The 12,766-nt window shown below is 45.7% G+C and overlaps 1 protein-coding gene across 2 annotated transcripts in view; it reads left to right on the plus strand.

Moving 5' to 3' along the window:
- Nucleotides 1-2,124: 2,124 nt before the first annotated feature.
- Nucleotides 2,125-12,766, plus strand: part of FKBP9 (FKBP prolyl isomerase 9) — a 39,521-nt gene continuing 28,879 nt past the window's right edge. The window contains exon 1 of one of the 2 annotated variants that reach the window (XM_028092266.2): nucleotides 2,125-2,476. In XM_028092266.2, the coding sequence (XP_027948067.1) occupies nucleotides 2,247-2,476 (230 nt within the window). In that variant the 5' untranslated portion in view covers nucleotides 2,125-2,246. Of the gene's footprint in view, nucleotides 2,477-6,499; nucleotides 6,588-12,766 lie in introns of those variants that run through there. The other variant, XM_028092267.2, reaches the window with a different exon arrangement.

A 12,766-nucleotide genomic window follows, 5' to 3' on the forward strand; every position in this document is an offset into this window, starting at 1 on the left:
TCCACTCTTGGTTTCGGCTCAGGTCATAATCTCAGGGTCTTAGGACTGAGCCCTGCATTAGGCTCCATGCTTGGCAGGGAGTCCGCTTGAGGATTCTCCCTCTCCCTCTTCCTTTGCCCCTTTCCCGCCCCTTTCTCTCCTTTAAAAAAAAAAAAAAGTTTCAACTTGATTTTAATTAGTTTTTTTTTTTTTTTTAGAATGCGGAGAGGGTGTGCACGCAAGGGGGGAGGGGCAGAGAGGGGGGAGAGAACCTCAAGCAGACTCCACACTCAGCTCAGCAAAAGCCAGACACAGGGCTCAATCTCACGACCCAAGATCATGACCTGAGCCAAAATCAAGAATCAGACAGTTAAGCAACTGAGCCACTCAGGGTCCCCTTAATTAGTTCTTAGGATAATGCTGTCACTAAAGCCAAGAGGTAAATTTTCTCTTTGGTAGATTGCTACAGAAATCCAAAGCAAATAAGTCTGTTGGGATTTAGAGATGCTGAAGAGCACGCGTACTGTTTGATCAGCTAATTAACATTTTTAAAGAATGACAAGAAATCAAAGCACTAGGAAACCCTAAAAGGCAAAATGGAAGTGGCAGTCACTACTCAGCCTCTCTTCCGACATGTCTTCCTTGCTGTCCTAGAGTGTTTTCTCTCTTGCAGTATCATAGGATTTTAGAATTGGTGGAAGTCTTAGAAATCAACCGCTTCATTTTACAGAAGACATTGAAGCCCAGACAGGTGGCGTGTGTCATCCACAGTCACAGTAAGGGGGTGGAAGATTTCTGACTGGAACCAGGTTGACTTGTTTCTGTGTAAAACTGGATCGTTTTAATAAACATGTGACACAGTCATTAAAAACCATAAAGGAACACTGAAAAATACAAAGAAGGAAGCAAATCATTACCCCAAATTCAACCGCCTATAGATAGCCAGTGCTAATAAGATGAATTATTTTAATAGGTTTTCTATTTCCATAGAATTAGTTCTATTAGGAACAACGGGCATTTATTTAGTGCTACATGTAGTTTCTCATTAGATCCTGGGATCTAATGAAATCTAAAATTATAATTACCATGTTTTATCTTCATCTTACAAAGCACAGACTGCTTATTAATTTGCAGAAGGTCACCTACCTAGGAACTAATCCACATAATGGTGTATTATTCCCTTAATAAATCGTTGAATTCAATTTGCTCACATTTTATTATTTTTGTAGTTATATTTATAAATTAGATTGGTGCCCAGTTTTTATCTCTCTCCCTGTGTTTGCCAGGCTTTGGTATCAGGATAGTTTGCTTCCAAAAGACGCTGAGAAACCCTGGGTGATTTGCTTTCATTAGTTCAAAATTTTAATAAATAAGAACAACCAATTCCAAGCTAAGAATTCATTTAAGTACTCTAAAGAATTTCTTGGGGCTTTGGGGTCTTTATTGTGAAGTCCTACCTAGCTTAGTCACGTGTGTGGGACCATGTGAGATGTTTGTTATTAAGTACCAGCTCACAGTCCATCCACGAATGGCTTGGGGAACAGTCACAGTAACTTAAAACCTTCTCTGGACAGCTATCGGGGGAGTTTCAAAATACACGCCTCTCCCTTTTCTCTTTAAGTATTATCCTAAAAACAACAACAACAACAACAACAAAAACCCAGAACCGAAGAATGGTTTCAGTCTTTTTCATGTAGAATCCATTCTTGTAATTAAGTTAAAAAAAAAACAATAATCTAAGTTTCCCTCCCTTCTCAAAGCAGCCAGAAGTAATTGGATCCGCGGCCACGTAGGAGCCTCTGGTGGCGCTAAATCTGGAAAGTCTCCAGGGACAGGCGGGGACCCGCGAGTCGGCCCGGGCAGTAAACGCTTTTCTCTTCCAACTTTGGGCCGAAGCCCCGTCCAGAGGAGTTCACGATTTCTCCCTCGGGGACAGGTTCCCTCTGAAGTTGCCAGCCCTCTTCCCCGGGCGGGCCAGCTCTCGGGGCAGGGCAGGGCAGGGCAGGGCCGGGCGGCGCGGGGCGCGGCAGACCGGCCCTGGCGCGCGGCGGCGGCTCCTCCCCTCGCTCGGATGTGGCCGGGGGGCGGGGGGTGGGAGAGGGGGCGGTGGCTGCCGCCCAGGGAGGGCCGGGACTCTTTTCCACGTTTGCAAACGCCGCGGCGCGCCCAGCTCCGACCCGCGCTGCCCGAGCTCCGCACGCCCTCGCCGGCTCCGCGTCGCGCCCCGCGCCCGCCCCTCGCTGCTCTCCTCGTCGCCCCCCCCCCCGATGGCGTTCAGGGCCCGGGGCTGGCGGTCCCCGCCGCCGCCACCGCTGCTGCTGCTGCTGCTCTGGGTGACGGGGCAGGCGGCGCCCGTGGCGGGCCTGGGCCTCGACACGGAGCTGCAGATCGAGCGGCGCTTCGTGCCCGACGAGTGCCCGCGCACCGTGCGCAGCGGCGACTTCGTGCGCTACCACTACGTGGGGACGTTCCCCGACGGCCAGAAGTTCGACTCCAGGTACCACGCCTCGGACGCCCAGCCGGGCCTCCCAGGCAGCAGCGCCCGCTCTCCCGCTTCCCTCTCTCCGGACAGGCCTTTCCCTCCGGACGGACCTCCCCCAGCTCCGCCCAGCGAACCCCGCGCCCCTCCCTCTCCCTCCTCCTACCCAAAAGCTCAGCGACCCTAAATCTCTCCGCCGTGGGGTGAGCCTACCGGTCGGTTCCTAACGCTCCCGTGGTCCGCCCGCCCGGGACTGGAGTCTTGGTTAGGACCTGGCACAGAGGGGTTGGAACAAATCCCGTCCTTCCTGTCCTCCCAGCGCATTCACACGACGCGAAATCTGTGTAAAATGGCCACTCTGCCAATAGACCTCCACCCCAAGAGTAAATGTTTATGTCTGTCTGCTACCTCCCTTTACTGGCCCTTGGACAGGCCCCTTGAGTCAGATGATGCCTTTCGCAGTAGATGATGATGATGATGATGGTGATGATGAGCTGATGATAGCAGCCGTTAACATTTATAGAGGTATTACAATGTGCCAGGGTAGTTCTAAGTGCTTTCCCTACAATGAACTCATTCATTTCTTACAACGGATCTCTTAGGTAGGTACCATTATTTTGCCAGTAAGGTTACTTGAGGCCACCGAGGCTAAGAAACTTGTTTAAGTGGGGTCCGACTGAAAACCCTGACAGTCCAAGGCTTGGGTCTGTGCTTAAGGTACTGCAGCCCTTCCTTTTCGGCCACTGGGTGTGGGGTAGTCCAGAGCAGGTCACTCAGCTTTGCTCTGGGGCCCTGGACCATGCCCAGGATTCCTTCCCTCATCTCCGCCCGGAGGTCACAATACCTGTCCCTAGCTTCTCTCCAGTTGAGCTTTAGGGTTAAGAGACCTCTTCCTCCAGCTACAGTCTGCTCTCCTCCCCAAGGCTTTGTTACAAACCCAGGTCTCTCAGTGAATCAGCAGACTAGGCAAAGAGCATCTGCCCGAGGCTGTGCAGGCTCATTCCAGAAGTTATCTTTTAAAAAAATACTTGTAGACTCTCTTGCCTTTTTTGAAATTTCAGACAATGAATATACAAAAGCTGTTTAGCATGCAAAGTGGTACATAGGCAAGTGCTTAGAAATGGTCGTTTTCTGTTGTTTCAGTTGCTTCTTTTTATTTTTAACAGCTTTACTGAGATATAATTCACATACCATACAATTCACCCATTTAAGGCATACAATTTGGTGGTTTTAGTATATTCATAGATTTATACAACCATCACAGCTATCTAATTCTAGAACATTCTCATCACTCCAAAAAAGAAAGGCTGAACCCATTAGCAGGCACTCCCCTCCTCTCCAGCCCTAGGCAACCACTAATCTACTTTCTGTCTCTATGTGTAATCATATAATGTGTGGTAAATCGTATCTGGCTTCTTTCAGTTAGCATAATATTTTCAGGGTTCATCCATGTTGTAGCATGGACCAGTACCCCATTCCTTTTTAATGGATGTATAATATTCCACAGTGTGGCTGTACTGTATTTTGTTTATCCAGTCATCAGTTGATGGCAATTTGTATTGCTTATACTTTTTGGCCAATGAACATTTGTGTACAGAGTTTTGTGTGGATATGTGCTTTTCTTTCTTTTGGATATATACCCAGGAGTGGAATTGCTGGGTCCTTTGGTAACTGTGTTTAACTTTTTGAGGAACTGCCAAATTGTTTTCCAACGTGGCTTCACCATTTTATACTCCCACCAGCAATGTATGAGTGGTTCTAATTCTCCACATTCTTCCCACTGAAATTTTCTTCTTTATTCTAGCTATCCTGGTGGGTATGAAGTGGTATCTCATTGTGGTTTTGGTTCATGTTTCCCTAATGACTAATGATGCCGAGCATCTTTTTATGCGTTTATTGGCCATTTGTGTATCTTCTTTTGTTTGCTTCCTTAGTTAGAAAATAAGGAACAATTTCCTGCTTGTGCTGGTGGTAATTAATAATTCCCACTAGAACAAGTTGTCTGATACTTTCTACCCTCTAGGCATGGCAGCCGCTGTGAGGCAGTGTGGGAAAACAGAAGACATTAGAGGCACTACCATCCAATCAGCAAACGTGTGTGTAGTGTCTGCCCCTGAAGACAGTGTCCTTCCCTGTCCCTACACCTTATAGTCTGGGCAATTACGTAGTGTGAAATGTACAGAAAGAATAATTGCATACACTTTTGTCTCACATGCAGAGTTCACACGGTTCTTACCATATACCTATCAGCGTATGAATTCATTTAATCTCAAATAAATTAATTAACGTCACAAGACAATGAAGTAGGTACCTCGACAACAGATGAAGAAACAGAGGCTCAGAAAGTTCCAAGTAACTTGCTCAAGGGCCTTGGCTACTAAGTCTTCGAGTGAGATTTTGAACTTAAGCAGCGTAGGGCCAGAGTCTATAGTCTGTGGTCCATAGTCTATGCATATATATAATGAAAGAAAGGCAAGAAGCTGTGGAAACACACAGAAAGCTCAACTGTATGTTGCATGGGGTCAGAGAGAGAGAAAGAGAGAGAGAGCGAGCGGTCGGGATGGAGTTCCAGGATTGCAGGGATAAGACCTGAAGATGATTAAAATTGACCAGGGCTGGGGCACCTGGGTGGTGCAAGCGGTTAAGCGGCTGACTCTTGGTTTCTGCTCAAGTCCTGATCTCAGTCAGGGTCATGAGATGGGGCCCCACAGCGCTCAGCGTGGAGGCCGCCTGAGATTCTCTCTCCTTCTCCTGCCCCTCTCACTCATGCTCTGTCTGTCTCTCTAAAATGAACACATAAATCTTAAAAAAATAAGCAAACAAACAACAGCAACAAAAATTGACCAGGGCTGAGCAGAGGGGTGAGGGCTGTGGAGGGTAGAAAGGACGTGGCTGGTGGAGGGCAGAGCTGATGCAGAGACCTGGCGGTGGGCACCTTGTGTCGGGGGCTGTGAAAGCTGTTCACTGCGGCCTGAGTTTGGAGCAGGGGTGGGGGAGGGACGGACAGGAAAAGGCCAGGGGAAAGGAAGAGGCTGGAGAGGAAGGAAGGCTGGGCCCAACTTTGAGAGATCTTTTCTGCCCGGCTATGGAATTTGGACTCTGTCTAGGACAGTGGAAAGCATTGAAGAATTTTAATCAGGGGGTGAGGAATCAGATGTTTCTGTGGCTGCAGTGTGGACAGTGGGGTGGAAAGGGCAGGACACACAGTAGGTGTTTCACTGGAGTGAGTTTTTCTCTAGGGCCTCCCTTCCTTTGGGAATTTATGAAGCATTAAGGCACAACTTTGCTATTCCTGCCCAAAGAGCTTAGAGGAGGAGAAATCTGAGTATCTGGGCTTCTGGCTGCTATTTTGGAGGTTTTGCTCAGAAGAAAACGCCTGTACTCTGACCAGAGTCATAAGCCACAAAGGGCTTCTCTTTTCATCGAGCTTTCTTCCTGCGTCTCTGCCTGGCACTTGGGAGCAGTTAGTATCTTTTCAGCTTATGAGCATTTGCGCTTGCCAGCCTGATGGCCCTTGGCCACTGGTTTGGACATGGTTTCATTTTATTCCGGAGCTTCCGTGGGCTTGTTCATGTGCTCCTGCGGCTACTGCTCTAGACTGAAGAAGACAGCAGCTTCCAGGCTAGAGTTTCCGGGGGGCTCCTGCTCACACTCTCCAGCTCTTGGGAGCTCCTTGTCAGCTACTCCTGATACAGCTTTTTTAGGAGTTCCATAGCCTTCCTAGCAATAAGGGTGAGGGGGACGGCCTCTTCACTTGCTCTGATTTCCTTCTGGTGACTTAAATTAAACATGTTCCTGTTATCCTTAGCAGCCAAACTTAGCATCTGGTCAGTGCCTTCACAGCCTCCAGGCTTGTGTGCGGACCCTCAAGGTCCCGATATGCAGTAAATATTTTTGTGTGCCTACCACATGCCCTCTTGGGTGGGATGCTCTACACAGTGGTGCTCAAACTGTACACGCATTACAATCACCCGGAGAGCTTGTTCTACCCAGTTCCTGAATCGGTAGGTCTGGGTGGGGCCTGAGAATTTATTTGCATTTCTAAGTTCCCAGATGATGCTTTGGCTGCCGGTCTGAGGACCACACTTTGAGAACTCTTGCTCTAAAAGAATCAAAGACATTAACAGAGGTTTGCTTAATTTTATATATTTATTCATTAAACAAATATTTGTTGAGTACCTATCAAAGACTTATTAACAGAGGTCTGCTTACTTTTATGTATTCATTCAACAAATATTTGTTGAGTACCTATCAAAGACTTATTAACAGAGGTCTGCTTAATTTTATATATTTATTCATTCAACAAGTATTTGTTGAGTACCTACCGTTAATACCTGGTGGGTATTGAGTGAAAGGGGTGTTAAGCCTCACCCCTTCTGGAGGATGGGTTCTAAGAAGAGCTAGGGAGCTGGGCAGCACCGCAGATGGTGTCAGGGTGGACTGGAGAAGTTAAGTGGTGATGGGGCGACGGATCAGGTAATGACAAGGCTCACTTAGGCAGGGAACTTTTAAAGTGTGAATCTGAAATAGCAGCTCCTCCTATGGATGCGCTTTAGCCCAGTGTGTCTCTGCCTACTTTAGGGAAAGATCCTAGCCTCCAGGCAGTACTTACTAGGGTCTCTTGAGGCCATTCACCTGCAGGGGCGCCTGGGTGGCTCAGTCTGTTAAATATCCGACTCTTGGTTTTAGCTCAGGTCATGATCTCATGGGTCGTGAGATGGAGCCCTGTGGTTGCTTGGGACTTTCCCCCCTTCTCTTCCACCTTCCCCCTGCTTGCACTTGCTCTCTCTCTCTCTCTCAAATAAATAAATAAAATCTTAAAGCCAGTTGTCTTTAAAAAAAAACAAAAACAAAAACAAACACCCTGTGAAGACTTAATGTCATTGCTTTTAATTTTCATTTGTGGGTCATTGCGAGCGACTGTGCATTGATATTGATTAATTAGGCTATATTTTACTGGCTGAGAACTTGTGTAGAATAAGATTTATAGAGATCTAATATTTTAACTTGTGCAGTTGCTGAAAAACAAAAATCCACAATAGCTGTGGAATGATTTCACTTTGCTTTGCACAGTTTTTCTCTTAATGATATTTTAACGTGCCAACTGCTTGCGTTTCAGGGTGTTATCCTCTGTGGAGGCAAGAATGGATGTGTTCTTTCTTGTTTCTCTCCTCTTCACTCTTACTCCTTTGTCTCTTCTCCCTCACCTTCTCTCTCTCCCTCTCTTGCAGCGTTCTTCCTTTTTGCATCTGGTGGCCGATAGTTAGCCAGTTCATTAACGGCTTGCCTTTTCCCCCTGCCACGGCTCCTTAGCAGCTGGTAGAGGTGGGTGTTTGGGGGATATAATCTTGGGCAAAGAGTCTGGGAAGCCCAGAGTCACCTTTGAGAGCATGTGGTGTGGAGAGAGAGGTGGGAGGCAGAAAAGTCAGATTTTTCAAGTCTGCATGTGGGCTCAGTGGTGGAACTCAGCCAGGGGAAGGTGTTGAATCTTACCTGGCTCATCTCAGAGGGAGACTAACAGCTAGGAGGTAAGTTTCTGCTTTCGTGCATTTCGTGCATGTTTCAGCCCCATTCAGGGATGGCTCTGGCAGAACCATAGTCCTCCTGTCAGGTAGGTCCCAAGCGAGCCAGTCATCTGAGTTGGCCTGAGACTAGACCAACTTTCAGGCACCCCAAACATGGTTCCCATGCCCAGTGGCTGGATCTTTATTATCTTGCTTCCCTCCTGTATGAATTCTCAAAATATGGCAGTCTCTTTATTTTTTTTATTTTTTATTTTTTTAAAGATTTTTATTTATTTATTTGATAGAGAGAGACACAGCAAGAGAGGGAACACAAGCAGGGGGAGTGGCAGGCAGAGGGAGAAGCAGACTCCCCGCTGAGCAGGGAGCCTGATGTGGTGCTCTGTCCCAGCACCCTGGGATCATGACCTGAGCTGAAGGCAGATGCTTAATGACTGAGCCACCCAGGCACCCCATATGGCAGTCTCTTTAATGTTCAAAGAAATGAATTCAGTCTAACTGATAGCATGGTGAATATAATTAATGATATTGTACTGTATACTTGAAATTTAAGCATACTTTCTTTATACTTGAAATTTACTGACAGGGTAAACCTAAAGTGTTCTCACCACAAAAAAGAAAGACAGTGGTAACTATGTGAGATATGTGAATAGCTTGATTGTAGTGATTCACACCGTATACGTATATCATCAAAACATCAGATCATACACTTTAAATAGACGCAATTTTTATTTGTCAATTATACCTCAGTAAAGATGGGGGGAAAGTATCATATTCAGCCTTTATTTGTCTAAACTCATTCTAAAATTGGCATATAGAACAAGCTGACATGTCCTCTCATAGCTGAGCAGGACTTCAGTTCTAACCTCAAGGCAGCTTTCCCTTCCTTCTGTAATTGCCATTTTTCCTTTGTTTCTGGATCTGAGATAAAAATAATCTCAGCAACAAGTAGTATAAACATATATGAATTTTTGTCAAAAGTTTTACAGTTAATTTAATTTTTAAACGTCGTATTCTATATTACTTTTGCATATATTCAGAGTTTTTAAAATCAGGTGAGTAATTCCATAAAGCTTAAAACTGTAGTTGCCAAGCTGCTAGGAGGGGAAGGGGCTGGGAGTGGGGTGTAGCTGTTATGGAGGCAGACTTGCAAGCTCCAGGCTTCCCTCTGCGCTGCCACATTCCACCCTGCACCTCTTCAGACTCAGGGTGGCACATGGCCAGGTCCCCTTGGCCAGGTCCTCTCTGCTTCCCCTAGATTCTTTTTCTTCCCTACTACATCAGATCCTACACTCTGTTCCCTTTCCATCTTCCAAATTTTGTTGCCAGCTCTTGACAGCAATGGTCTCCTCGCTGTTTTCCTAAGTTGTTTTTTGTTTTGTTTTGTTTTTTCATGAAGAGGAGCATAGGAACTTGGGGGAAGGAATGGTCTTTGGGGACTCTAGGGAGGAAGTACGTTCAGTTTGACATATTTTCTTTTATTTTTATTTATCTATTTTTAATATTTATTTATTTAAGTAATCTCTACACCCAGTGTGGGGCTCGAACTCATGACCCCAAGATCAAGAGTTGCATGCTTTTCTGACTGAGCCAGCCAGGCTCCCCATGACATATGTTCTTCTTCTTCTTCTTCTTCTTCTCCTTCTTCTTCTTCTTCTTTCTTCTTCTTCTCCTTCTCCTTCTTCTTCTTTCTTCTTCTTCTCCTTCTTCTTCTTTCTTCTTCTTCTTTTTTTTTTTTTTCAAGATTTTATTTATTTATTTAACTGACAGAGAGAGAGAGAGACAGCGAGAGAGGGAACACAAGCAGGGGGAGGGTCAGAGGGAGAAGCAGGCTTCCTGCGGAGCAGGGAGCCCGACGCGGGGCTCGATCCCAGGACCCTGAGATCATGACCTGAGCCGAAGGCAGTCGCTTAACCAACTGAGCCACCCAGGCGCCCCTCCTTCTTCTTCTTCTTCTTTCTTCTTCTTCTCCTTCTTCTTCTTCTCCTTCCTTCTTCTTCTTCCTTCTTCTTCTTCTTCTTCTTTTTTTAAAGATTTTATTTATTTTATTTTTTTTAAATAATTTTAACAGCTATTGTCTTTTATTTTTTTATTTTTATTTGTTTTTTAAGATTTTATTTATTTATTGGACAGAGAGAGACAGCGAGAGCAGGAACACAAGCAGGGGGAGTGGGAGAGGGAGAAGCAGGCTTCCTGCTGAGCTGGGAGCCCGATGTGGGACTCGATCCCAGGACCCTGGGATCATGACCCGAGCCGAAGGGAGACGCTTAACGACTGAGCCACCCAGGCGCCCAAAGATTTTATTTATTTAAGAGAGAGAGAATGAGCAAGAGAGCACGAGTGAGGGGTGAGAGGCGCACAGTAAGGAGTCTGATGTGGAACTCCATTCCAGGATCATGGGATCGTGACCTGAGCCGAAGGCAGACGCTTAACCAACTGAGCCACCCAGGCACCCAGACATATATTCTTTTAAAAGTTCACCATCACTGCAGATTGAAATCTATGTTTAGAAATAGAGCCACAGTATTTATGCTTCAGGAATGCAGCCACGGAGGTAGTTACTCATCCTGAAGAATATGCTGCACGATCACGCGTGCTCATGGGTAGACGGTTTAATGACTTGCATATGATGGGTTTTATGTGATGTCTCCTGTCTTAGTGATCCTTGGGCCAGTGAACGGGAAGGGCATCATCAGGGGATGCTGCAGCCACCTTTCATCACCCCCTTGGGGCAAGAGAAAGTAGAAGCAATCAAAGGGTTTACAGCAGTGGATGAACAGGGGAGAAAAACAAGCTGATGGGGAGGAAAGGGGGGTGTTGGATGTGTTAGGTGATTTCCATTTGCCTTTCTAGGTCCCCTCTCCTTCTGATCTACTTGCTTTTCACTCTACGAGGCTGTATGAACTACATGTACTTAGTATGGGTTATATCAATGACCCCCTTGTCATCTGGCTCCTGGTTGGGTTCAGCCAGTGGGGTAGCAGCTGGAGATCAGAGGGAGGAGAGTGAGGTGGAGGTACTTATTCCCTTGACTCCCTGAGTCTCCACCATTTGTGTCCCTAGACTGGAGGTCCTAGCTGAGCCTCTGTCAGCTCGCCCTGAACCTTCTCTGTCCCTGGATCCTTCAAGCCCAGGTCTGACAGTGCACTCTCTACTTGTCCCCAGAGATAACCATGTTGTTCTTGTGTTCTCTGTACCCTGCACACTCCTTTGCACACAGCCCCTTCATTAAACTTTCCTGGAGCTGCTTAGTTTGGGTGTATCATCTGTTTCTTGCAGGACCTCAACTGGGACGTCTGCAGAAGGTGTAAATCAGCCAGATATGGGGACAGGCTGTATTAAGTGCTTATTCCAGAGCTTGCAGAAATAATTTTCCTCACCAGTTCTGGGCTTGACGCTGCATATGAATTTGTGCCAGTTGTGCTGATCAGCACAGATTTACTCAGAACGACTTTATTTTTCCAGATGGTCAGTTTTAAGCAGGAGATAAGACTAGTCTTGCATTGTTAGTTTCTCACATATGTAAATTATAACTATTCTTTCAGAAAGGTGTATTTTTGTTTTTAGCACTCTGCTTAGGCAGTCAAATGAAGATATTAATATTGCAAGGCAACAACAGTTTTTATATACCACCTAGGGGGGAGGCCCTGCGCTAGGAGGTTAAAGGTGAGATAGACCTGGGTTCTAGCTTTTCCCCCACTTGGTTAACATTGTTAGCCTGTCGCCCCCAAGGTGCCTGAGTATCAGCACCTACCTTGAAGTTTTGTGTGATGATTAAATGGGAATAGCATGTGGAAAAGCTTAGTTTGCCACCGTGCCCCACACATAATAAACACTAAGTGGTAGTTATTATTAAAAACTCTTATTAAATTTGGGAACTGTATTCAGATTCCATGGATGAAAGATTTATTTATAAAGTGGTTTCCAGCCTTTATAAAGGGGTGCTCCAGCCTGGAACAAACATAGCTGTTTGCATATGTTCTGTACCTGGGATGTCTTTGAAGCTTCCAGTTCTAGTTCATTATTAATATAAACCCTGCAGTTGGATGGTGGTTCAGGGCATGGCAAGTCCCCAGCCAAGTGAAATTAAAGAGCTGGCATTCCTGGGGGCGGGTGTTGGTCCCTGGAGGTGGAGGGTGGAGGTGTAAAGCTGTCTTGGGCACAAAGCTGACCATGTGTTTTTGTCCTCTGGCTTGCTGACCTGAACTTGGAGTCTTGCTTTCTTTTCCCTGATCCTGTGAAAGGAAGGCTATTAAAATAAGTTGTAAAACTAGGAGAAGGAAGAAAAAAAGGGGCAGGTCTGAGGAAGCTGCCCTGATGGGTGGTGAAGTAGACTGTGCTGCTCTTCCAAGCTGTTTATTAGGGAAAATGAGAAAGTATTTTACCAAATGAAGGGCTGCACATTGGAATGAGGTAAATTCCAACGGCTCTTTTTATTTTATTTTATTTTATTTTATTTTATTTTATTTTATTTTATTTTATTTTTTTATTTTATTTTATTTTATTTTATTTTATTTTATTTTATTTTATTTTATTTATTTTATTTTATTTTATTTTATTTTACTTTATTTATTTGAGAGAGAGCGTGGGAGGAGGGACAGAGGGAGAGGTAGGGAGAGAATCTCAGGAAGACTCCATGCTGGGCGCCGAGCCTGATGCGGTTCTCCATCCCACGACCCTGAGACCATGACCTGAGCCAGAATCAAGAGTGCAACACTTAACCGACTGAGCCACCCAGGCGCCTCCCAACAGTTCTTAATATTTTCTTACATGAATATTACATGTT

Source organism: Eumetopias jubatus, unplaced genomic scaffold (assembly GCF_037043125.1).
Source record: "Eumetopias jubatus isolate StellerSeaLion01/CBP00866 unplaced genomic scaffold, mEumJub1_p1.0 scaffold_14, whole genome shotgun sequence".
Lineage (NCBI taxonomy): Eukaryota > Metazoa > Chordata > Mammalia > Carnivora > Otariidae > Eumetopias > Eumetopias jubatus.